The sequence below is a fragment of the Phalacrocorax aristotelis genome, chromosome 3 (assembly GCF_949628215.1).
Source record: "Phalacrocorax aristotelis chromosome 3, bGulAri2.1, whole genome shotgun sequence".
Lineage (NCBI taxonomy): Eukaryota > Metazoa > Chordata > Aves > Suliformes > Phalacrocoracidae > Phalacrocorax > Phalacrocorax aristotelis.
This window is the reverse complement of record NC_134278.1, coordinates 22,575,118-22,602,632: the sequence shown is the minus strand read 5'-3', so window position 1 is coordinate 22,602,632 and position 27,515 is coordinate 22,575,118. Positions and strand designations below refer to the sequence as shown.

Below are 27,515 nucleotides of genomic sequence, written 5' to 3'. Positions count from 1 at the left end.
GTTAATTGTTATTAATAATTTGTATTAATTATTCTTTGTTTTATTTTTGTACTTGTCCCCATTAGCTTTTTTCTTTGTTTCAGATATGTGAAGTGATCTTCTCTGATTACATAAAGACCTTATCTTTGCTGTTTCTCTCATGACAGACGCTGACTTTTAGGCGGTCTTGCCTTCAGTTTAATGCCTGTAAACTTTGTCTTTTGAATATTTGGACAGAAACTTGGCAACCAACATTTGACAGGACAAACAAAGGAAAACAATCAAGCATCACTTCCCATTAGGAAGTAAACTATTGTTTGATAGGATGGAGCACAAGATTCCCAGAAGTCATGCTACAGATACAGTAGTGCTGCACATAATGTTATTTTGAAAATTAGAGACTTAATGAAACACTCGCTTTTTTTTTCATTTTATAAACCTGCATGTCTCCTGAAGCGTGGTAACCTGTTCTGCATAGAGTGGCTGTCACGCTGCTCCCCGCAAGAGAGCACGTGGGTGTTGAACCAAACGGTTGTGGCCAGGATAGGCGGCCTGGTGGCAGCCTAAGCCACCTGTGCTCCTGAGCTGCGTGGTGAGAACTGGCTGCGCTGGGGACACAGGGAAGATTTTCAAGACAAGTGAAGGAGATGATGTTCTGGCGTCGAGGAATGAGGCACGGTATAAAGAAAAGTGAGAAGTCCAGAACATGTGAGATTGTTCCGGGGTGTGTGTGTGTTAGTATTAATATTTACTATTAGGCCAGGCATTTAGTGTGAGAGAATCAGAACTAACACACAGCTAGTCCTCTTTCCTAGTGTTTTTTCTTGGTCATCCTGTTCAAGAACTGGATTTTTGGCCGTGATAAGCAATTGGAAAGAACGTCCCCTGGGCACAGGTACAAAATGAAGAGTTTTGGATGCCTTTAACATTAGTGCTTTGTAACTCACAGCAGGCACTTCTGCAGATCTATTCCATACGAGCATACCTATAAATTGGACTTAATTGGTCAAAAATGTAGAAGGTGAGTGCAGGTGGTAGAAGACTGTACCTTTAAACACAGGGTTAGTAGAAGGCATGTGGCCAACTTGCAGTAAGAACTTCAGCGGTGGTGGGATTAAGCTATTGAAGTTTGAGCTGAACTGAACAGCTCCATTCAGTATCCTGCTGCTTCAAATACTGTACTTTCAGCCTCCTCTGCGTCTCTGCTCTCCTACCAGATTCCTGGGATCTCTAAGAGCTTTCTCCATCCTTCCCTTTCTTCCCTGACATCCGTGGTGATTCTCCATTAGTGTCAGGAATTTTTTCCCCTCTCAGTGGATGAATTATGTGCTAGAGGTAGACTTTTTTGTTTGTTTTATTGCCTCTAAGCCTGGAATCTGGAAACTTATGAGGCATCACTTGGAACTTGCCCATTTTGGAATGGGTGAGACCGTGGTTCAAGTGCTCTTCACCTGGCTTCCACCTCCTCCCCCAGGCATGCCGGTTCAAGCAATCAGAAGCTGCACAAAGGGTCCTCGCAGACTTACTGGTGGGGCCAGATCCTCAAAACACATGTGTGTGAGCCTTCTCGGCAGAAGTGCGTGAGGTGGGTGTCCTGCTGGCTCCTCTGTGGCTGCGATGCACGTACCTGCAATGGGTTGAAGGCCTCACGCAGCCTTATCGGGGCACAGGCTTGTTCCCGGGCCTCTTGGCGGAGTGCAGCAGCGGCTGGCGTTTCAGGTTGGGGTGCTCCCCCCTTACTTGTTACAGTTGTTGCATTTGATGTAGGGTGGCTAACGAGGCAGTGGAACAGCACCATCCTGGTTACTGGTGGTCTCAATTTTGCCCAGTGGCTGTTTAAACACGGTCATCCTTCAGGGTAAGAGGAGGGGAGGCGTTGCAGGTGAAGGCACAGGATCAGGCCATGCACCGTGTGGCTGAGTAAGGAGAAATAGCAGAGTTACAGGCTAGGACATGCTACTGCAGGAGCTGCTGCCTTATAGGCAAGCAGATCTAGTTTTAGTGACTTTTGAAAATGCTGCCAAAGGATTGCTTTTATAAATTAGCCAAGTTCTAAAGGGATACCGTTGAGTGAAGAAGGGGACTACAGGTTCACAGCTTTAAAAGTCTCCAGTAGGAAAAAGTCTAAAAATAACTGCTGCATCTGAGAGAATAACGGGGACTGAACCATGGGGGAGAGGTGCTCCAAGCACGCAGAACTTTGTTCCATAATCTAAGCATTGTGAGGGAATGACAACTGACTTTAGCAAATGAATTAGTCCTCCATTATTATTTTGTTATAAATACTACAGGAAAACAGCATTCAAGTGGAAAAAGCATATAAGAATCAAATAATTTTAGAATTAAGTGGCAGCTGTTTGTGTATGCCTTGAAAATTGTTAGGCTTTCAGCTGAAGGTGCAATGGCTAAGTACCCATAAAGTGCAATAAATGTAAAGCTGGACATGTTTTATTCATATTTGTAGAAGAAAGTACATGTAAACCTGCAGGAAATCAGCATTACCACCAGCATGTCTGAAAGGCTGTGGGACAGGTCTGTGTGTTGCGCAGAGAGCAACCCATGGAATTAAAAAGAAGCTTTAGTGGCAGTCTTGCCTTTGCCACATTCTGAATCCACTTATCTGTCATGTCCTTGGGTACAGACCTTATAGGCTTTAAAGGTAACCTTCATCCTACTGAACTTTGCTGGAGTTGGGAATTATGTTCCAGTGTCTTTTAAGGGGTCAGACCTGATCCTTGCAGCTGAAAGCAGAGAAACAGTGCAAATGAATAGCGTAATTAGCCAATACTTCAATATTCTGAACCATAATTTAACAACTATTTCCAAACATTTGATATTCTTTGCTTTATTTAATGTTGGTATCTTTGTATTGAATTGGCAACCTTAACTGGTTATTAAGGGTCCAGCCATACTCTGATGCCCAAGGTGCAGAAGGAAAAAATATCACTTCATCAGTGAGGAAATATCCTCAAGCTGCCTCAGAGGAGGTTTAGATTGGATATTAGGAAAAATTTCTTCACTGAAAGAGTGGTCAGGCATTGGAAGAGGCTGCCCAGAGAGATGGTGGAGTCACCATCCCTGGAGGTATTTAAAAGACGTGTAGACATGGCACTTCAGGGCATGGTTTAGGAGACATGGTGGTGTTGGTTTGAGAGTTGGACTTGATGATTCTAGAGGTCTTTTCCAACCTTAATGATTCTATGATCAGGACCACTTCCTGGGACAACAGGAGGAGGGACTGTAGTCCCCTCTCTTAGCGACATGTGCTGGGGTATGTACACTTGGTCGTATGATGCTGCACAGCTCGGTAGCTGCTGCCCGCATTTGGCTGTGATGCTTTGACCCTTTCTTTTTCTTAGGTGAGTGGCTGAACACCTAGCCCCATGGTTAAATGTTGACTGAGGGCTAGAGAAAATTAATTACTATATGGGAGTGGAGTAGGTTCAGCTGAAAAGGCTGAGGAAGAATGGAAAATTATCCCTAGAAATAATTCATCGTTTTGGTTGGGTCGGTAACTTGAACTCACTGGCTGACTCTGCAACTGCATCGATGCCTGCCATAGCACAGGGGCGAGGAGGGTGAATGTGACATGGGACACAACACAGTCTCAAATGTAGCTTTTGGGACAGGGAGTCCCCAGAATTAATGTTCTAATTGTGAAGATTTGGGGTGAAATGGGACCTCTCATGGACTTTGAAAGAGGTGAGCTCTCCTCAGCTTTTCAAAGTAAGCGTGCAGGTGACAAGCTCCCAGAAGATTCATATGCTTGACCTTGCTGGAGATAAGCCTCGCTCTCTCTGGTCAAAAGGTAAGTACCTGAGCCCATTTTCAGTATGCTGCTTGACTTAGTGTCCCGTTTCTCACTAGCCATTACAGAGTGACTTATTGGCACTTTCCTCATGTCTTCCATAAGCAGCTATGAAGTACTTGGTTTGTTAAATTTGAATTATGGGACTTTGAAGTATCAGATGCTGAAGTATCTGGGACTGATTCTGTGAAGTGTGAACGTTTTTGATGAAATCAGCTTCCTAAGCAATTGTCTGACTTCAAGTGATAAGGCTTAAGAAATACATACACTCTGTCTCACTCTCTTTCTGTAGGTACATTTACATATAAACAATGACTTGGAGGTTGAGAGCAATAGCATAAATGCAAAATTAATAAATTTTTCCTTATTCGTTGCCTCCTTTCTCTCAAAGTATATGAATTACTTTCATGCCTGTTATTGGCTTAAAAATATGCTCATCGACAAGACTATTTGGCAAAGAAGGAATTCTATTAGCTAGTGATGGAGCTGTAAATATACTAATTTGTGCATCAGGCAAATCCAAAAGGTTGGGCTACTCTTCTCCATTCCACCCTCTCCCTTCTGCTGGCCTGCATTGCTTCTATCTTCCAGACCACAAAATGGCACTAGTCTTTCAGTCCTATTCCTAGTGGATAGCTCTTTGAGCTAGTTTCTTCTTGCATTTCAGCTTCTTCCTACTCCAAAAGCAAGTTTATGCATTTCCCAGGAATGAGGAGCAGGGTAAAGGAAAGGAGCAGGGTTCTGCTCCTCTCCTTTTTCCAGGTAAGAGCCTCAGTCCTCCCTGACATCCAAGTAGAAAGGCTCAGTCAGTGCTCTCTGAACAGGGCCATGCCTACTGTCTCTACAGTGTATTTTCCCAGAAACAGGAGAACAAAACTGTTGGGAGAGAACGCGCTACACCAGGTCTGGAGTCTCAGAGATGGATTTTGGAGTTACTGACTGGGGATGGGGCAGGTGCTTGGGAGGTGAAAGGAAGATCCTATTTTTCAAAATCTTAATTTCAAGCTCCTTGTGGACTGTGGCAGAGAAATGTCTTGATTGCCTTTGAACCAGTGTTGTTTCTCAGAATTGTAGAATTCAATAAAACCCAAATCACCTGAGATTGTGAAGTGACGACATAGGGGCCACAGTTAAAACATGGTTTCCTAAAGCTGCCACTGCAAAAATCTATATATAAACAGATCCAAGGTCTTGGGACAAAAGCTGTGGAGCAAAAGAAACCTGTAGAGATCTGGTATGTGTTTCAAGGCACACTTTCTGCTTTAGGAGAGCGCGCCTCCCTTTCTTTGCGTAAGACAGCCAGCACACAGAATGAAGGTTTCACTTTCAGGCATAACGCTTGTCATGGGTTACACCACTTCAGGTTACATGTGTCTGTGCTGGTGTAAAGGCAATGAGATTAAATCAGGTTGTTGAAATATGTTCTTTACTACAAGTGAGGCATTAACAAGGTTGTTATCCTGAAGGTGAAATAATCTTTGCATCTCATGAAGAGATTTAAAAAAACCCAACGTGGCGCAAACCCTATTATTCAAAATCACTACCGTAGCTTTTTGCTTAGGTGACACAATTAAAAATCTGTCTTCTCATGCATCTGATGACTTCACACCATGTAGTCACTTTTAACCAACTCTGTTATTTGCCTAGTCTAAGAAATAAATCCGCTAAATATTTAACCAACTTAACTTGTGGAACTACTGCCAAAGCTCAGTTTTGCCAAGTGTTAAAAGCTTGTAACGCTGCTCATGACAGTGTAATTCTGCACTCAACATTTTTAAGACTTAAAAAAAGATTGTAATAGCCCTGCACTGAAATACTTGTGTGCACATCTCCTCTCCTTTTTATTTTCTTTTAACCTGGCTTTTGGACCCAGGGGTCCTGGTGGACACCAAGTTGAACATGAGCCAAGCAATGTGTCCTTGTCACAAATAAGGTTAACAGTACCCTGGGCTGCATCAGGAGGAGCCTTGCCAGCAGGTGGCCAGAGGTGATCGCTCCCCTCTACTGGTGGGAGCCTCACCTGGACTGCTGGGTCCAGTTCTGAGCTCCTCAGTACAACAGACATGGACTTACTGGAGTCCAGTGAAAGGTCATGAAGATGGTGAAGGGACTAGAGCCTCTCTCCTACAAGGAAAGGCTGGGAGAGCTAGGACTGTTCAGCCTGGGAAAGAGAAGGCTTGGGGAACTCATCATCTACATGTACCTGAAGGGAGGGTGGAAAGAGGATGGGGCCAAGCTCATCACTGGGCATCAACTGAAAGGACCAGAGGTGATAGGTGCAAACTGGAATATAGGAGGTGCTGTCTGAACATCAGGAAACACTTCTTGTTACTGTGAGGCTGACCAAGTACTGGCTCAGGTTGCCCAGAGAGGCTGTGGGGTCTCCTTTGAAATACTCAACAGCCATCTGGACATGGTCCTGGGCAACTGGCTCTAGCTAGCCCTGCTTAAGCAGGGGGGTCCCTTCCACCCTCAACTGTTCTGTGATCATAGAATGAAGCCTCTGGTGTACAAGACCACAAGCTAGAGTCCTGCTTCTTGTCACCTTAGCTACTGCCACCTCAGACCAGTGGGAGGGCCTTGTTACCCTTAATGTCCTACACAGGAAAGTGTCCCTGAAAGTGTCCCTTCAGTGTCAAAGACTTTGGTACAGAAGAAAGAGCAAGACAGCAAGTAGTGAAAGGAAGATAAACCCTGACTCCCATCACCTGACATTTGTAAGAGAACTGAAAATTAGTTATTATAGATACTGATTTTTGACCTCCTTACAAGCCATATTAAGTCCCCTCGCTCCCTCCTCAATTTAGAGATATGGGGAGGTTACGCTCAGCTCTCTTAATACTTTTCCCTGATTCTCACATTATTGGCATCTTCCTTGTGTGTCCCTTAAGAGCTTGCATTCTTGGTGTTCCCTTGCGAGCTTGCATTCTTGGTGTTCCCTTGCAGTCCCCGATCGAGACCTTCAGTGAGCATGACAAGTGAAGAGCTCAGCCCAGTATTAAACCAAATGCTCTCAAAGAAAGCAGGTAGCATCTATGTAGATGTCTATAGGAGGCTTCATGAAATGTGGCAAAACTGTAACCATGTTAAAAGAGTGACTAATGGACACCAGCCACTGTCAAGGTTACTGAGGTCATGTAGGGTCACAGAGGCAGGAGAGCAAGTCTACAACCATTACATCAGTTAAATAAATGGGGTGCAAACTGTTGTGAAAGAAGAGCTATTGGTTCCTTAACAAATCCAGTGGCTACAGTAGTGAGGCTTGCAGCAATGTTGTGACTAAACAGGAACAAGAATGGATGCCATTGGCTCTACACCTGAACATTACCATGCCATAGCAGGCACCCTAATCGAAAGAAGGAAAAAACCCACAGAAGCCTGTATTGAAAAATCCACCTATCAGCAAATTCAATAGATAAGGTTGGTATATCACTGAAATGGAAGTTAAAGTGAATAAAACTATTTTCTGAGGAAATACATATTCTCCTCTTCTTGTGCAGCCTATTAACAGTCCAGGTATGCTATTAAAAAAAGTGCTAATACAACCAGTTACTGAAAAGCAACGTCGTGTGGACCGCTTGTACGCGTCTCATTCCATTCAACTACTACAGGGAACGGGTTGTAGAAAGCTCTTACAACTGTCAAACTTGACTCCCCTGTATGCACAAGAGCCTTCTAGGAATAATAGATAAACATGATTTATTACACTGTACAAAACTAGATTCAGAACAAGCAAGTGCAGAATATAGTACATGATTTATTTTTTCCTGTACATTACATATTATTTGTTAAGTTTCATTGACAAACCCCAAAACTTCCCTAGTCTTTCCTTTACCTGCCTAAGCCAAGCAATTAATTTTGTTCTACAGGAGAAAATAGTATCCTGGAGAGTTTATTGTCTGATGAACTTGGCAGAAGGTGCTTCAGCTCAGACTGATCTTCAGTGTTTCCCATAGCTTGCAAAGACTTGTCAGGTTAGAACCTCAGTTGGTAGTATGACGCCCTGCCACTGTACCAGCCCAGAAACAAGCAACTCCATTCTCATTAAATTTCAATAATGTCTTCTTCTTAGAAGATGAATTAATGCAGTTGCATTTGTAGACATACTAAACAGTATAAATGAAGGCTGTAGCTACCATCAAAAAAAGAAGTCACTTTCCAGTAGCCCCAGATCTGCCTCTTGCGTTACGCAGGATGTGCTGAGATAGGTTATGTGTTTAATAAAGTCCTTAAGAAAAATAAATATTTTTGCATAATGTATGTACAAAGATTGGTTGATTTCCTTCACTCATAGGTTCAGATATAACCACAGCTGTATTTTATTCACTAGCTCAGAATGATTCATGCCACCTTGGTAACTGATATACTAAGAGTCCTAGAGAATATTGGCCTATTCTTTATAATATTGCAAGTTATATGGAGGTGTTTTAAAAACAGTGGCTTAAAGAAAGAAGGATTAACAAAAAAGCACCTCCTTTGGTCCCTGTAAGAGTAGTTCAGCTCTTCCATTAAATTTTCAAAACTCCCCCACATAATTTTAACCAACTATTAAGGCGTAAAAAGAATGGATTTAAAGTTGAGATTAAGATGGTCTTTCTTGGACTTGAAAAGAAGTCCACTGCAGATTTCCTGACAAAAGTAGCTTTCTTAATGTTTTTCCTCCTCCTCAGCTCTTTTCTGCACAATAACAAAATGCCAAATAAACCTGCCTGATATTCCCCCCATATCTTTTTTTCAAACTACAACAAAACATTACACTTAAATATATTGCACAAAAAGCATAATGTATCCTGCCTGACTCTTCACAAAAATGACCACAAACACAGGAGAACAGCTACTGAACATCTCAAAATTTGAAGAGATCAATGAAATGCTGAGGAGACACTGGCATGAGACAGGTGTTTGGATCACTGGCTGTGCAGGGGTGTCCTGTATCCTGCAAAATAAAGGAGATGATTAAAAAAAAAAAGTTCTCTTTCCATACTCACAATCTCCCTCCACCCCCAATTAAAAAAAAAAAAACCAACCGAACAAACGCAAAAATTCACATATAGACACATGCAACTACTTCCACTGTAAAAAAACTGATAGGAATTTACTTTTAAGAATTCACCATATTTTAAACTTTTTTAGACTAAGTGGTTCAGAAAATAGCCCTTTCCAGTTTGACTATGATAGTGCAGGGTAGCTTCAGATTTCAGAAAAAAAACCCCAACCCCTCTCCTCCCAAAACCAGAACCAGTGTCAGAGCTCTTAAAAAACATTCCATATTCCTTATGCTTATAAAAAAAATAATGGATAACTAAAAAAAAAAAAGCAACTGCTTTGTTGAACCTAAATTATCTGTTTAATTCTGAAAATCTGAAGTCAGCTACTACTTTAAGGGGGGGAAATATGCTCCTTGCTTTCAAAGTGAAGGGCAGCAGACATTTCCCAAAGCAAACCTGAGCAGCATGTTTGGAGTCCCAGTCATAAGTGCTGGGACAAAACCTTGCTTTGTTTTTCCCCTCGCAACATCTTTTTCTCTGCTTTCAGTACATTTTTCCCCACCTGAAAGCATTGCCTGAGAACAGAAGTTAGCACCCAAGCACGTTAGGAATATAGAAGATGGGCAGGATGGAAAGGCTTTGTCATTACAAATTCACTAAGCCTGCAGTGCTTTCTTTAATGTTATAGAAACTTGAACTCAGCACAACTGTCCGATAAATAATCAAATTCCTCCTCAAATGAAAAGTTCAGTTTTGCACCTTATTAGAACCCTCTGAAGGAAGGAAACACTAGAGGTGTAATGAGAAGGTGGTCCCAGACAGCTCAATGGGCAGGTTAAACACCTTGATCAATAATGCTGTCAGGCTCAGAAACTGTCCTCCCCAGATTTTAAGGGCTTTCTCTCCCTCTTCCTCCAGTGTTAATGAATTCACCGTGTGGCGCAAGAAACTACAGTAAATACATGGTAAGTAGGCCACAGACCAGTGCAGTCTTCATTTCTTTCATTTGCACAGGAAACTAAGTTAGATGCAATTCAGTTAATAGAAGGAAAAAACCTGTAAGTGAAATTTTTTTCCTCACTTGGAAACTTACATAAGGAGAGTGCTGTCAAAGATGCCACACTGCCGTCCAAAGTCTTTGCAACACCAAAATGCACTAGGTGGAATACATTCTAAACACTATTCAGTTTTTCCAATGAAAATTGTTACTCCACAGATAGGTTATCTGTATTTTTCCATTAAGTAAACAGATGACTACATGAAAGTATCAAGTGGTATCACCTCCTCATCCTCCCACTTTTTTTAATAATTGCTTTAACATCACCTGAGAACCAGTTGTTACATCAATGAGAGGAAAAAAACCAAACAAAAAAAGAACAGACAAATAGATTAGGCCCCAGGCAGAGCTGCCCTTCTGGGGAAGTTGCAGATAAAGAATAGAAAACGAAGACCAGACGTGTTAAACTTAACACCTTCATCTTGAGATGACATCTGCAAGGGAAAGATACACCACAGCAGAAACACTCTCCAAGGCAGTTGCTAATGAACTATCACCTTCTCTGTCCGTTGCCTCGTCAACATCATGTCATTACTTTCCTAGTTTCCAGGTTTCCAGGAAAAAAACACCATCAGAATTAGGATTCTGGGAGAGAAGCTAGGGTTTATCCTCTTTTAGAGCCTATTTATACTTCTAAATATTTCAGGCGGAATTTGTAACATGCTGTCTGCTCTGCTCTGCACATCATCATAAAAACAGTTTTGAAAGTTCTGCTCAGTCAGGAATCACAGGTCCAATAAAAATCTCAGTAAGATCAGTTCTTGAGGGTTTTAGTTATTAAAAACAGCGATTTTACAGTGAAAAAGTGATGAGGACTGAAAAGAAGAATCATAACTTTGCTGTAATTACGAGTATTCCTCCTTCCAAGAAAAGTGTATTTCCTTTGAAGTTACATTTAATGAATAGTGTTGAAAATGTATTGATTTTCAAAACAGAATTCTTCTAAATTAACAAGAGAATTCACCGGGAGATGTGTTTACTGGCAAATGTAGTTGTTTTCCTCCTCAAATTTTATTGTAACTGGACATTAAGAGCATGTAGCTCCCATAACAGCTTTGGAGCTACAGTCCTTTTCTGTATAATTATTTCCACCATTCCTTTATTCAGAAAACACCACTGTAATTGCCTTCCCACACTCTCCCAAGTCATATGCAGCCTGTTTGGGGAATTCGTTTCCAGAGAGAACTTTTTCATAAAAGTATGTAAGACTACAGCCTTCCAAGTGGAATAAAAATCAATGTTAGTACCTTTACATTCAAGAAGGTTATCTGAGGGTCACATTACTCTCTTCAGATTTAAGTACCATATTAAATACCTCAGGGAGCATGGGAACAGTTTATAACACTGAGTGCTGAGAAACCTATTTCTTAGCCAAATCTGACTGATCTCACTGACACCATGCACCTATGTTCAGTAGAAGTTGAATTATGGTCCCTAGTTTAAATCGCATTAGCAGGGAACATGACAATAATAAAAACCAAATCTGATTAAGAACTGAGATGGAAAGTCATCACCACCTTATCTAATAGGGAAACAAAGTATTCCTGCTGCTAAATTGATGTGATGAAACAAAAATCAAAACAAAGAGTATCAAACAATTAGAAATGAACATGTTATTTGCTTTGACATTACAGAACAGTCAGGAGTGAAAACAGATGAGACACACAGGAAATACCTTGAGTAACAATGCAAGGTGGTAGTCCTTTGAGATCGTGAAGGTGGAAGCAGGAAGGAGAGCCGTAAAGTAAAAGAAGCAGAGTTAAGGTTTACTGAAGCTGAGGTTCCTAATGCAATTTAGAAAAATAGTCTTTTATTCTTGTGGCAAATCACAAGCAGTTGGAGAACCAAAGCCAGCACAAGCCCCAAGAAGACTAAAGCCAAGTGTGAAGCATATCACTTATGCAAAACAATTACATTATTTTGCATAAAGCCCTGGATATTGAAAGAAGAAAAGGTATTTCAACCTCTGTGGCCATCTCTGGCAGAACTGAAATGTGCTACTGAGTGAGCTAAGAAAATAAAAGAACTGCCTACAATTGCAGCATTGCCTAGTGGAACAGAAGAAATAGTATACACAAACAGCATTCACAGAGGCATCAGTCAATAATTAGTTTGCCATTACTTTTACACTACTGAAATAACATTTTTCTCACTTTTCATCATGGACAAATCCTTTACCAAGAAGCCACTTCCGAAAGATAGTCATTCGATATGAAGAGTTTCATATAATCATTCACTCTAACATGCAAGAGTACAAGATGTTCTATTATATCACTGTACTTCCTACAATGAATTTAGGAGTCTCCTTCTTATTGTATTTAACATTACTATGATCACAGGTTTTAAACAAATACAGGAATACAAATGCCACTTCCTAAAAAGCTCTTAAAGACTTGTTCAAGGTAACAGTCAGATTATTATAGCATACTGGAAGTAATTTCCCTACTTCAACAGTTTGCTAATTCAATTCAGTAGCCATCAGTCCCTCCTTTTGCCCGCTTTCTTTAGAAGGACACAAAATGGAGGACAGTTTTCTGTGTGTAGCCCTCTCATGTTGCTAGCAATTACATTATATTATCAATTTCATAAACTGATGAAAATTCTTCCCATCACTAGCTAGGCCTGTGCTTCGTAGCTATTTCAGAATCTCGCAGCTTTGGTTCCTAGAAACTCTTAACTCAGCATACGTTTACCCACAACTAGTTCCTACAACTTATTTGCATCAAGGATGTCCCTTAGCTTAATTTCCCTGAGTAGTCTCAAGTTTATTCATCCCTCCTCTGTCTCTGAGAAGGCTCTATGGAGAGCAGTCACATTCCTCATTAGCTTTAACACAGCTAACTTGAAAGAAATTACCCTCTGCTAGTCTTCATGCCCTGATCACTGAAGTACTTTTTCATCCACAACTATTCCGATGTTTTGCTTTGCCCCTGAATGAGGGGAGGAAAAAAATAAGGTGCAATACCAAGAAGTGTTCAGCTTACTGCCTCAGGTTCTTCTGAATGCCCTTGAAAGCAAAAGCTGCCTGATTTTTGAAGTGTACCATTAAAAGAAGGAACTAAATTTTTACATATTGTAAACTGTCTGAAGAATCCAGTGCTTCCATTTGTTTCAAGATTCAAACACTCGCTACTTTTCCTCTTTAATGTAACTATGATTTCTCTTTTAAAGTTTGTTTGTGGTGGTTTGGGGTTTTTCTTTTTTGCTGTACACACAGGCAGAGTAAAAGCTGCAGGTGAAAACAAAAATCTGTACATTATAGATACAATTATATGTCAACCACTCATTTACATATTCAATTTCATCTGTTTAATCAGGTATGATACTGAAACTTGAATGAGTTGTCAAAGCCTGATAGAAGTTCTTTCTGATTAAGAAATATTTTCACCTAGCAAAGAATTTGTCTGGATATTATACATACCTCCTTTCCCGCTGCCCCCTGCTTTGCTTTTCTTTAGAAAGCTTGGAAAAGGATATAGATAACAAGTGCCTGAAAAAGCAGAACTGTGTTTCCCCCATATAACTCAGGTGACTAGCACTACTTTACTCACATTGCCCTGTAAACAGAGGGACTGTTTTTCAGACCAATGATTAACCTCAGTGTCCCTGCTGGTAACGGTGCCAGTTGTGCAGAAATCAATTTGTTTAACAATCTATTCCAGTCTGATCAAACGTTTGTTTTAAGATGGGGACAAGGCTTAGATTCCAAGACCTAGAGAAGGAAAACTGCAATGGAGGCTTGCAGAATAATCAGTTTAGGAGACACCTCAAATAGTCTCTAGTCCAGCCTTCTGGTCAAAGCAGGGTAAGCTATGAGATCAGACCAGCTCACTCTGAGCTTTATCCAGTCAGGTCTTGAAAACATCCAAAGGAACTGGACAACCTCTATGGTCAAACCATTCCCTTGCTTGGCTGTCCTCAAGGCAGGCCCTTAGGTTCCTCTGAAGCAGTCTTCTCCAGCCTCTCCTCACAGGGCAGGCCCTCAAGTCTCCCTGATTATCTGGCCCTCACCTGAACTCCATCCGGTTTATCAGTATCTTTTTTGAACTGAGGACCCCCAGCTAGATGCAGTATCGCAGATGCAGTCTAATGAGTGCCAAGTGAAAAGAAATAATCACTTTCCTCAACCTGCTGACTGCACTCTTGTTAGAACAGCTGATCCCAAACACCTGCTACAGGATTTTAGTCGAGAAGCATGAAAATTAATCTATAACCACGCTGTCACTTTGAGACTTGCCCAAGTCTCCTGGATGAGGCAGTCAGCACTAGAATGGTGATCTAATAGGTACTGCTCATCAATCCAAACACTGTACCTTTAGAGCTTACTGTGTTGTGTTTCACTAAAAATATAAAACCACAAAATTAGTGCTATTATTCCAGCAGTAGATCGGAGTAGTCAGGTAACAAGACACCTGCCTGCACAGGTTCACTGCCTCTTACTGTCACACATGATCCCTGAAGCTAAACATTTAATTCCAAACACATTTCAGTCATTCTTAAAGTCATTCTATACTTTCAATTATACCAAGATCAGAATTACAGAAATTTACTGTAGAAAGCATTAACACTTTACACAGCAAATTCAGACAATCCAAACAAATCTGATACCAAAAGTGCCCACCTGCATGCATGCTGTGGGCATACCTTTAAAACTTTAAAGAGGAAAAACTTTATCCTATGTCTCAGGCAACATGATAAAGACTTATTCCACTGTAATGAACAGTTCTTAATCATTCTTGACACAGGTTCTTCAGCAAATGCCCAGGCTTTTCACAGCAAAAGGCAATTCTGACTACCTGCTTTCCTACTATTCATTTAGCAAAACATATTAGTACCCGGAAGGGCTCGTGTGATATCAAGAATACTCAGCTTTAAGCTAATATCGTTCAGTAACATGCTACCTCTATGAAAGCTAGCTTATTCTGTTAAACAGCCTAGGTTTTTAATATGAAAAATAAAAAAGCCTCATACTGACATGCAACTCCTCCTAAAAATCACAGAAAGACGACACAAGGGCAACTCATTTCTGTGAATTAGAATGACAATCGTCCAAGATTTCTCAAACATTTATTGCTCTTCGCTGTCCACTTAGCACTACCCATATCTTGTCTTTGAGCTGTAAAACTAAAGTCGTCTTACCAACCAGAAGGCTAGATTATGGTGCACACAAAGTAAAGCAGGACTATGTTCACACACAAGTTAAACATGAAAATAATCTACATGGTAAACATCAACATAAAATGTGTTTTGAATTAAGTTTCAAACACACCTCCTAGCTTCATATGAGACAGAAGCAAGACTATAAAAATAGTGTTTTACACCAATGTGGCAGGAATAATATAGTAATAAGTTCTATTTAGAGACTTATTGATTGCCATGCCATCGTTAGAAAATGCTGTGTCAAAATGGCTAACTTCATAGAAGATGCTAAAAACTTTACGTAACGTTAAATAGATACAAGAAGTCACAGAGTGCAACACTTTCCACATGGCACTCTTCCTTGCAGTTCTAAGTATTGAGGCTACCACATACCAAGAGCTAAGAATACTAGGTAAAAAACAACTCTTGAATTTAATACTGATTTTATGTGGAAGTTTTATATATTATTTAAAAGTTAGATATTAATTGTCCAATCACATTTCACATGAGAAAGCTGACAAGATGATCTTAATATTTTTCCTTTCACACTACCACCAGTAGCTGTTTGAACTTATTTCTGATTATCTATTTCAAAGCTCTTACCTTCCAAAAGAGAATACTACAGTGTCGACAGAAATGCAAGGTGTCCCCATACTGTTCCTTTACTGGGTAATATTTCTGAAGTGCAAAGTACATGAGCTTCCAGTCAATGTGACCCTTCTCTGATGGAATCAAATGCCTACAAAACTGAACATAAAATTAATTACTTCCTTTAAAATTGCTAAGGAGCTAGTCAAATCAGGTAAAGGACTGGAAAAAAAAAAAGCGTAGTTAAACTGAAGTTTTGTAACTGCTATTCTTTGAAGTCAATAATCTGACATCATACATCTCTGCACAGCAGAAAGAGATCTAGCCACAAAAAAAAGGTAAAACACTAAAAATAGTGGGGGCATATTTGCCAAGAAAAAGTAGGCCATTCAGAGCTAATCTAACTCTACTGTCTTGAAATGATTCTAATTATAGTCAAGAACCATGTAACAAAAACAACATTTAGAGACATAATTAATTTTATACTTAAAAACCCTCAGGAATGAGATTAAAAAATGATTGTGGATTACAAATAGTGGTTTCCTGTTAAGACAGTAACTATGGATTCAAATACTGCTTTTTTCTTTCATTCTAAAAGTATATACATGCTTATTTTTCACATTTACTTATGGTCTTTCTAGAAGGACAGCAAAAATCAGTGATTGGTGTACTTCAGCAGTGATCAGCGTACTTCTTGAGGACATAATCTGCATGTAAAGATTAACTGATGCACAATAGCTATTTCTCCCCAGCTCAATAGACAGCCAAGGTTTATTAGTTATGTATTTGTAAAAGGCTTCTGTTCCACTCAGTGTGGATTAATGCTAATACATTAAGGGCTTTCTTCATTCAGAAGACAACTCCTAGATGGGGAGGATAGCACTGCTTTTCTGATTTCAGCTACACTTCACTTTGTTTTGTAATGGCTTCCTTGTGTAGAGTTCTTGTTTATTCCAAAAGTGCTCTTCAGATACCAAGTGTGTTTTTGTGGTTGTTTCAATGGCTCAAGAAGTATACTGCAGAGGACAGGAAAAACAACCTAACATGATTCTGTGGCTTATTGAGGTAGTACGCTTTTAAACCAAAAAAGCGGAATTAGATATTGGAAAGTAACTAAAATAATTAGATTTCTATCATTAATAACCTAATAAGAAAATTAATGTGAACATTTAGAAATGCATGGGAAACACTGTGTGCAAGTGTCCTTTATAAGGCACAGGGCTAGCTAATTCTGCTGAAATGCTTAAGTGATCTTTTCCCCAGTATTACCTTAGTATCAGAATCACAGAATCCCAGGTTGGAAAGGACCTCAGGGATCATCTAGTCCAACCTTTCTAGGAAGAGCACAGCCTAGACAAGGTGGCCCAGCACCCTGTCCAGACAACTCTTGAAAGTGTCCAATGTGGCCAAGTCAACCACTTTCCTGGGGAGATTATTCCAGTGGCTGACTGTCCTCACTGTGAAAAATTTTCCTCCAGTGTCCAACCAGAATGTCCCCAAGAGCAACTTGTGTCCATTCCCCCTTGTCCTCACCATGGGACTCCCTGTAAAAAGGGAGTCTTTCTTGTAGATAGGGGTAACATTTGCCTTCCTCCAGTCCTCTGGGACATCCCCCGTTCTCCATGACTTCTCGAAGATTATGGAGAGTGGCCTTGCAGTGATGTCAGCCAGCTCTCTCATCACCCTCGGGTGGATGGCGTCAGGGCCCATTGATTTGTAGGGGTCAAGCTCCTGTAGTAATTCACTGATGGTGGGTCGGTGTTTGGATCAACCAGCAATTTTGTTCCCAAAGCCTGGGACCCAACAGTGTTGGTAAAGACAGAGGTGAAGAAAGTGTTGAGGACCTCTGCCTTTTCAGCATCATTGGTGATTGACTCTCCTTTTCCATTTAACAGTGGGCCCGTTTTCCTTCTTTTTCTGCTTATGGTTGACATAACAGCTTCCTCTCCAACAAGTTTTGTAACTGTTCAATAGAGCTTACCTCATCTAGCCGCAAAATCCGCTCATCTGCTACATTAAGCTTAAACTTTTTATTATCATAATTTCACCTTGCATCCTTCTCAGCTGCTTGTGAAGGAGGATTTTTCCGTTTGCCTTTGTTGTCTATATTCTCCATGAAGTTCATCCTAAAGCGTTTCATCTGACCAAAACTCTTATTTGGGTCAACTGTACATTAGTGAACTGATCTTCACTTCTACTTTTTCTGTTATAATGTTACTTAATCTGGTAGTCACTGACTAAATGGTATCACTTCAACCTGTCAGATTAAAGAATGCATATTTTCACTTCCTCCAGTCTGGAATGTACTAGGTTTTTAAAGTTCTTCCTTCAGCTCTGATGAGGTAACTTCTAATTTTCATAGCTTTATTTTCACCTAGTCTGACTTTGTCCCAGCATATACTACTGTCAGACAACGAAGGCAGTTCTGGAGGCATTCCTAGATTACTTTGATGCTTTTATGAGGAAGCAACAGTAAAATACCATTTCTCTTTTTGTTCTTAATTTCAAAATCTCAAGCATTTGTTCTGTTCATGTTTATGTAGCCTAAAAGTTTGAGCAATCTGTCTGTCTACTGTGGTTCATAAAACAAGTTCTACTTTAGGTACTAAAATTAGAAACACCTTAGAGGTATCCTCTACCACACTTGTGGGTGACTGCGTAGTTTGGAAAAAAAAAAAAATCATCTTACAGTTGACATTTTTTAAAATAATGCAGGGAAACAGCCTGACAGTTATCCTAAACTCACAGGCATGTTGAATACCATTTTTAGTATCAACCAAGCCCCCCAAAAAAGAACATTTACACTATTACTCCACACTGTCACATTTTTATCTCAAAAAGGGTGAGTTTACACTTCATTATTAGTATACCATATTGCAAAGATAAGGACCACATTTATGCAAATGATAGGGTTTATTACCTGCTTTTCCGCAAAATGGTACTGGCAGAGTTTTTTCCACAACTGCCTGTCTTCACTGAGCATGTACAAAGTTGGGGTCACTTGACCCAGAGTAATAATGTCCCAGCCATCAGAGAACCTATATAAGATGTTATTCAGCATATGGAGAGGGAGATCGCTAAGCGTAAGACCATTGTTGACTTGCTGGAAATAAGAGTTGAAGACTTTTAACTACAAGAAATTGACAGTATAAGGTACAAATAAGATTCTTACTTTAGAGGTATCTCATGTCTTTGTTTAGTTTGTGCAAAACCATTCAATAATATCTATGGTTAATTCTGCAATACTTAGAATAACAGTAGCCAAGTAATCAAACTGCTGTTGCTGAAAACTTAAATGGCTACAGGCACAGAAGGAGCTACAGTCTCCAGCTTTATAACATAGCTTTCCTACTGTTAAAAAATGTATCCTAAATTCTGTATTTAAATGTAAAATTTTTTAAGACACTCCTTTTCTCAGAAAATAGTTCAAGAGTATAGTCTTGAAAACTACGATATATTCAGTTCCACCTCTGAAAGAAGTATGCTAAAACCCTAACTCTAATAAAGGTACAAGCCAGTTGTTTATAATTTGTTGGATAACTACAGTTTCTTAATTTTTATTAAGAAAAAGAGCACATGTCAATTTGCCTTAAGACAACTAGAGTACAGAAAGTAGTACAGAATATAGGACTGCAGAGCAGAAATACAGAATGAAAACATTACGAAAGTCAGAGGCAGAAGACAGTCAGTTAATTTCTGAAGTCTGGACATAGTTCCCCTCATACGTAAATGAGGGATTCTGCGGGGGGTGACAGATCAGAGCACTGAGAAAGTTTTCATTGGGAGTATACACCTCTGATAAACTTTACCAGGGTAACCTACAGCACAACTCAGCTGAGTGAGTCCCAGGCCTACACTGCCAGGTGGCAGAAAGCCCGACACAACTGAAGGCAGCATCCCAGCTGGCGAGGGAGGGAGGGAGCATGAGCAGCTGCCGGCCCTACCTAGCAAAGCTGCCCAGTCACAAGGCACTGGCAGCACAGCAGCTCTGCTCCAGCAGGCTCTCACTTATGTCTTGTTTATTTCACAGCCATTCATCTCACTTATAGACTAGACTTTCCATTGTGTCATCTGTTATAAACATTTCTGGGACTATCATTCTGTTCAGGAATATGTGAGCATTGCAGATGCAAGACTTCTCATTGGTTATTTCAACCAATGTAAAACAGCTCAGATGCAAGTGGCATGCTGGAAAGAAACAAACGCAGCAACTGCAGCGTCTCGAAACTGTGGTTGCTTGGCATATGAAAACTGCTGAGACTGGGTTCCCCATTTCTCCTTTCTATTCCAAAATTAGCTGTTTTATTCAGATACCTGGCACACACAGCAAGGACAATTTCAAAAATTCATAGTTGAAAGCAAACAGATTGAAACAGTTTTATGACTTTACAGTAAGTAACATCTTGCAGCATTTCTTCCTCCAGGAGTAACCCAGACAGGTTAAAAAAAAATGCCTACTTATCATTAGAAGTTTCCACTATAAAAACCTGGAACAGGGCATACAACGTGCTTTGAACAAAGTCGCATGATCAGAATCCAGATGCTCAAGTCATTATCCTTCTTTTTTGGTTTTTTTTTTTCTTTTTCTTTTTTTTTTTTTTTTTTTTTTTTTTACAAAAAAAGCACAACTGTGCTAATGAATAAAGCTGTAAAATTGCTACTTGAATATTTTATTTCTGTTTTCTTGATCCACCTCTAAAATTCCTTTTATTTCTTGAATAGTAGAACATTTACTTTGGAACTAAAAATTGTTGGGTTGGTGGTTTGTTTGGTTTTTTTTTTTCCCCCATATCTATCTGACAATTTAGAGACAAGCACTTTGAAATTTTTTGGGGTGAGAGAAACAATTACATCTATAAATCTCTACTACAAACCAGCAGTACAGGCACTGTAGCAGCCCTTATTAGAAAAGGATTATTAAAACATTAGAAAATTAAATTGATTCCATTTCATTAATTTCATATTACTTCTCTAAAAACAAAGAAAACAAGTAAAACTCAGATGTATTTGAAACTTTCTTCACTTACACATCACAGACCAATGTTCAATACAATTCTCCTCCCCCAATTATTTTTTTAGCATAATTTAATAACATACCTTGTTCATCTGAAGGTTTTTTAGTTGTTGTTGCCACAGAAGGATAGTTTCTAATCGGCAAATCCAAATATTGATGTTCCCTACCAACACAGATTTTCCTACTCCCCTAATCAGTATACAGAGAGTAGAACTCAGATCCTGTAGAAGATCTTTGATTAATCGTGGATTATATTGGTCTTCCATGACTGGAAAACAAAACAAACCAAATACAGTTTTGGTTAACTGAGTTAACCAAGCTAATACAGTTATAGCTCAAGCTAATCAACACTTTTTTTTTAGATGAACTAATTACAACTCAGCTGTTTGTGCGCAAATAGCTGCTCTAATTCCCACCATGACATTCATTAATGCTGTTCCATAAATGCAAGATCAATAATTAACAATTTCACAGGCAAATTTGATGTAACATTTCATGCTATGCATTTAATAAATTCAATGCTGAAAAACTTGTTATAAATCCAATTTCTTCTGCTCAAAGCTGACAGTATTACATCTCCATTTAGTGTGGTTACCCAAAATTTTTTTTTAATACATAAGTAATAGCTTTTTAAAAAAAAATAAAGAAAAGCAGTTATGTACTTTAAATCTCAGTACATCATGCAAACTGAAAAACAAACATGTTATTAATCTAAAAGCTTTCACATTTCATAAAGAGCATAATTTAATAGTAACCAATAATTTCTGAATAGAATCTAATTATCATTTAGCTACAATGTGTTCCAACAGACATGATTCAATAATCATGAGAAAACAACTTATTGCAACTGTGGGATGGGAAGTACGAAATCTTTCACTAATTAAATATGCTATTGCTTTGTCTTACAATGTAAAAACGGTAGTAAAGCTAACAAAAAAAATAAACTGATAGCTTGGTCACAGCAATTAAAATGGGCAAGCAGATTACAAAACCTTCGGTCTTACCCTTCCGCACAATTTTGTCCAAAATGTTAAAGTAGTTCTTCTGTGCTGCACCACTCAGTGAAGTTAACTGGGATTTTGCAATTAACTGCAAAAGCTAGGACAAAGAATTAACACTCTGAAGAATGACAGAAGTAAAGGATGGTTTCAAATACAAACTTTCAGTACATACATTGACCTACAACAGCCTAGAGCACTGCAACTGTATTGTATGAAAACATCACTACAGAGTTCAGAAAACAAAGCAAGACAAATGGAGAAAGCTTTAGGCATTCCCACTGGCATCCCCTGAACAACTCGAAGAGATGTACATTTCCAAAATACTATACAAATACTAGTGTTTATCTCTGTGATAGAACACATTGTCTTTATAAACTGTAATGAAACAAGGAAGGGAGTCTGTTTTGGAGGCTCACAAATAGAAATGCAGTGTTTGATGTGCCTGAGTCCTGAACCCCCTGACAGATTTGGTGGCCAGGAACATCACTCTGAATGGATGCCAACTACCAGACTTCCAGCTCCTAAGTGACAGCATCATACTGGTCAAACTGAGGTGTGCGATGAACTTAGTGCACTACTTTTTGCTCATGGAGAGGAGATGCTGTATTTTACCTAAACCTGGAAAAAAAATTCTGAATTATTCCCACATTCAGGTCCCTGGTAGAAGAAACCACAGTAATCTAATAATGAGCAGTGTACACACTGTACTAGTAACTTGCCCCTAACTATATAGTAAGGATCTCTTAACTGCCCACACATTTCTCCTTGGAACCAGTGTGAACAGAAGAGTGGCGAGAACAGTGGGAATGGTCTAAGGGAAAGTAGCCAGAATAGCTGAAGTTCTTGCTGCACATAAATGCCAAGCTACAGCTACTAGAGACAGCCCGTGCTCCATTCTGACACCTTTGCTTTTACATTTTAGATTCAGCTTTGTAGCTGACAAGGACCATTGCCTCTTCAACAAAAAAATGTGCTTTTAGTATGAAATATGACAGACTTCGATGTTACGACAGTATTTCAATGTTTAGAAGTGGGGCACTGAGCTTTACAGTTGTGATTCATAATGCTGAGCTCAGAACAAGTGTTCTTAATACATCAGAAAGGGAAAGCAGGGAGCAGACACCAGCATCCCCTACAGAGTGCTCGAAATACTAACCTGCAGAGCCATGCTTTGTAGGACAGCATGAACTATTGGCACAGAGGGTGAACAAAGTCTAAGCCTGCCAAAAATTTTGTATCTTCATCTTTAAAACACTGATTTGACACTACACTCAGTATTAATTTTCCTTTGGAGGAAGAGAGAATACACCTGTTCTCTCTCTCATTTAATAACATTCCTTCTGGCTTCTCTGCATGATCCTTGACAAAACATTATGTGCTATGAAAGGATGAAATAATTCTCCTGATGTATTTAAATACAAGCAATCTATTTATATGATTTTTGCAACTAGATATTTAAGACCCCTTTCTTGGTGTTTTCAAAGCTTTTTAGTTTGATTAATAATTTAGAGCACACATAGAAGTCTCTGGCAGTTTGCCAATTCAAGCAAGTACGTACATTTCTCTTGATTAATTTTTAAAAAATTCAGTTATGTTACTCAGACTACAGATCAAATCAAAGAAACAAATTCCACCTGGCTGATTTTAATGAAGATTCCAATTTCAATGAAGGTTAATATGCAGGGATTAAGACAATTTTAGCAAGTTTGTGAATACAAGGATCTGACATGAGTTCAGTTTTGCGTGCACAGCCATGGCTTATGTTGTCCACTAGAGATAACTTTGAATGGATCAACTGTTTATTCAAATGGAAACATTTTGAAAAAAAGACCATCCATATTAAACTCAATGTATCAAACATTTAACAGCTAAGAAATGATCATTATACTACAGCATAAACAAGTACAGCAAAACAGCTGATTCCACCTCCTCCCCCCACAGCCCACCCTAAAAGGGTCCTGGGCAGATGCCTATATTAACTTTTAATAATGACTGGGAGGTTTTTAGTTAGTTGGAGAATCAGAATGGATTATCTTGGTGCTCTGGGATCAAAGAAGAGCTAACCAGTAGGGCTTGGTATTTAAAAAGTCTTGATTTATATCTTGCTATCTTAAATGCAACAAGCAGAACAACATACAAAAAAGTAATCATCACTCTGTTCATGCATAACTAGGAATAATTCTTCAAAGAATAAAAATAGGAACTGCTGCACTGCATTAAATGAGATCCACGCAAAACACCTCCACCATTAGAAACTTCAAGGAGATAAATAAGAATTTGTATAAAGCAGATAGACATGGGGTGACCTGCTTCTTACATTAGGTCTCAGTTACAGACTGGCTTAAAAAGCCACAGAGCAGATAAAACATCCTTTTTAAAAATCTGTTGCAACTTCACATATTACTGACATCCACACAGATGTTTTGTTACATCCAACACCACAAATGTTTCTCGAGTTCTACCGCTACAGAATGAGCAGCAGCTGTCATTCATATTGATCATGTTTATTATTTATTACTGATACTAAAAATCAGTAATTTTTAAGGTCTGAGATATCCAGTTTCTGTACCTGTTGATAAAAGTCAGTTTGCCTCCATCACCACAGAGGAACTGATGCAAAGATTTAATTAAGCTTTTGTAACTGTAAAACAATTCTAAAATTTTAAAATTTTCAAATAAATTCTAAAATGTTGAAAGGGTTTTGGAAGTCCACCTGCTATTCTAAATCCACCCTAATTTCTTAGGGTCTACTATTACTCTAGTAATGGTTTGGATCACAAAGCCAAATTTCTGAATTTTAATGTATTGCTTCTTTCTCAGCAACCTTAAGACTGGCTAACTAAGCCAGCCATTTTATATTCTTTGGCACACAGCAGAGAAACTGGTCAACATGCTTAAGTTGGACTTTGCACTTTGTTCCCATCAACTGTTCTGCACAAGCCAGCTCAGTCACTGCAGCATCTAAAAAACACACAAAATTCTAGTTCTGGATTCATTTTACCTGTTTACCATTCAAGTAAGGCACTCATGGTTGACACCATTTGTAACGCAAATCACCTTTTTTAGGTGCTTTTTTTTCCCCTTCCTACTGTTCAAGGCTGAAAAGTCTTGGGAAAGATCGAGGTGGTTCTTTCCGCTCCCAAAACAGCATTAAAAAGCCATGTTCTCAACTACAATGCACACATATACCAAAAAATCTGCAAGGAGAATAGAACAGGCAAGTACCCTAACCACTAGCCTGGAAGCAAATCCTTTTTTTTTGTTCCCTTTGGTCCCACATCTCTTGTTTTTCTAGAAGTATAATACACTGTCTCAGCTTCACAAGGATGGGTAGAATGTGTTTTCTCTCCAAATATTCCATGGCCTAGTGGTAAGGGTGTTCTCCTGGTATGTTTATTTAATTTTGATCCGTGTCTTTCCAAGTTCTGGATGCATTCCAACCACTACATTATTTGTGAACAGCCTCACCACTGAACTGAACTCTAGTCCTAATATGTCTCACATTTTGAGCTTCTCTAGGAGTTGGGACAAGCATTTTACTACCTCAAGTTAGATGACAAAAAAACTTGGGGCTAGAGAAAGATCAGTATCTCCCAGAACAGGTATTTCCAAGTAGGCAGCTGGTTAGGTATTGAGAAAACGAAGGCATAACATTACGTGGCTCCCTAAAGTACAAGTTACGTAGTTTGGGAAAAAAGGCAGATAGCACTGTTGTCCAGAACTTACAGGTTTCATACACTTAATTCTCAATGTATGACTAGACCTGACCCAAAGAAGCTAACATAGTGAGAAAGGGCCTTTCCAAGGAATCATGAGATTAGTATATCATAATTGTTTCTATAAACTTCATGTCACTATGTTATTTGTAAAAGACAACTTGCAAGAAAGGAAAGACGGAAAAAGCTGGAGTCTCAAGTTTTAAGGAATATTAACAAAGGTAAATGCATATATATCTTGTCCTAGATTAAAAAAAGTGTTCAATGAATCACAGGACTGTTAAGAAGCTGCAAAAGAAACAGAAACTGCAGAATATTCTCACATGAAATATTCTTCTGGAAATTGCTATTTCAAGCATATTTAAGATGTAGTAAAGTATATTAAAGATGCTATCTAAGATGTGCTATTTTTGGTTGTATAGGAATTATTTTGCCTTTAAAGAGAATTTACTACCCAGACTGATGAACAACAACTGAAACTACCATCAGTGTTTCCCTGTAAGTACACAGCATACTGGCCATCACCATCTTCCTCAAACTATAGGCTTTCATAAAGCAATATAACGAGTTTTCACCGAAGAAAAATTACTCAGTTTAATGTTGCTTCATGCAGCATAAACTACATATGAGCAGGATATGTATACAATCACAAATCATCAGCTGTTCAGTGCAAAATTATTTCTTTTGTACATATAGGCATATCAGCAAATGCATTTTTAAAACATGCGTGTAAAATAAAGAGCTTACTTTGACCACATAATTGAACCTTCTGATGTCCTGAATTGCACTTGAAAAGTCTAAGCGGTTAAAAGCTTCTCCCAAAGTGCAATAGCCGTGTCTCTGAGAAGAAGAACAAATACACTTTAGAGGGCAAGAAATAAAGATACAATTGAGGAAGACATTCAGAAAAGCACTCTGCCATGCTTATGTATACCATGCTCCCTGGAAATATAATGTATGTGGACTGAAGATTTATTTAATTTCTTGTAGAACAAATGAAACCAGATATGCTACTTGGAACTAACAGGTACGCAGGCAATATTACTTGACAGCAAGGCCTTTGAATTCATACTAATGATGCAATCACTGGTACCTGAGTGTCCTGGGAACCTACTCCACTATTGCACGGCTGCAACATTGGCACCCTCTCATGGCTATCCCACTTCCCATTTGTCTCAGCATAAGGTAGAACTTGTTTGTACAGCAGCCTGAGCTTACAAACATAAACATTAGTTGACTGAGTTTATGTTCACATTTGAGGGTAAAAACACAGCTAATTGCTCCTGGGATTGAAGAACAAATGGTCTCAACATCTGGGTGCTAGAAGTATAAGCACTGTGTTTCTTAGGTACCAAGAGCAAGAACAATTGCATTTTCTTTCGGTACTCCTGCACAGGTGTCCTGAGGTTAAAACAGAAGTTTCAGAGCTGTTGTGGAACTACTCAAGGTGGTAGTAGCAGCCTGAAATGACATGGGAGCACATAAGCTGTCTAAATTTAAAGCCACAAAACCACATGGGAACCTCGGAGAAAATCTAATAAGGCTAGAAAACCCTACAGCTTGTAAAAGAGATACTTGCACTTGCAGAGCAGTGTGCTAGTATGGCTTACCAGCCCCGGGAAGGAGGGGGATAAACAACTATTTGAAGTTCATTCCTAGACAGACTTCCTCAATAAATTATGTGATGATGAAAAGATGGCAGTACAACTTAATGTTCCTCTTTGCAACCCAATGAAATCTTACGCTGAGCATACCCCAGTGGGACAGGAGACGGTTAACTATTCACTGCAGAGTGGTGGTAATTATTGTCTATTGGTTAATGACAGAATTCATGACTGTACTGCTTGCTCATCCAGTTAATACACCTGAGATCCAAGCATGCTGCATACTTCACAATATGCACAACTTGGTGCTAATAGCAGTGAATGAACACTTACAGGCAACAAAACTTCTGTTGAAGTGTAAACATTTGTGGCTGTTCTTTGGCTAAACAGTTATCAAAAGTTAATTATAAAGTTATATTTATAAAAGTTATTGAAAGTTATCTCTTCTTTGGAGACATTAGTCTGCTTTTGCAAATTCTTTTAATTTTAGTTCAAAGACATACAGTACAGAGAGACAGATGGGCTTGGAGAAGTAGTGGATAACTGTATGTCCATCCTCGCAAGTTCCCACATCTCTGCTGTAATGACCCACATAAAAATCACTTTCCTAGCTGCCTTTGC

General features: G+C 39.2%; 1 protein-coding gene across 6 annotated transcripts in view; it reads right to left on the bottom strand.

Annotated features, from left to right (window-relative positions):
• Positions 1-7,524: 7,524 nt before the first annotated feature.
• The window catches only part of FBXO25 (F-box protein 25), a 33,456-nt gene continuing 13,465 nt past the window's right edge, over positions 7,525-27,515 (bottom strand). For 4 of the 6 annotated variants that reach the window (XM_075086906.1, XM_075086908.1, XM_075086907.1 and 1 more), the window contains exons 5-11: positions 26,038-26,130; positions 21,578-21,671; positions 20,657-20,841; positions 18,480-18,662; positions 15,575-15,718; positions 11,508-11,534; positions 7,525-8,723 (exon numbers count right to left, since the gene is read on the bottom strand). In XM_075086906.1, coding sequence (XP_074943007.1) covers positions 8,634-8,723; positions 11,508-11,534; positions 15,575-15,718; positions 18,480-18,662; positions 20,657-20,841; positions 21,578-21,671; positions 26,038-26,130 — 816 coding nt within the window. In that variant the 3' untranslated portion in view covers positions 7,525-8,633. The remainder of the gene's footprint in view (positions 8,724-11,507; positions 11,535-15,574; positions 15,719-18,479; positions 18,663-20,656; positions 20,842-21,577; positions 21,672-26,037; positions 26,131-27,515) is intronic. The other 2 variants (XM_075086911.1, XM_075086912.1) reach the window with 1 other exon arrangement.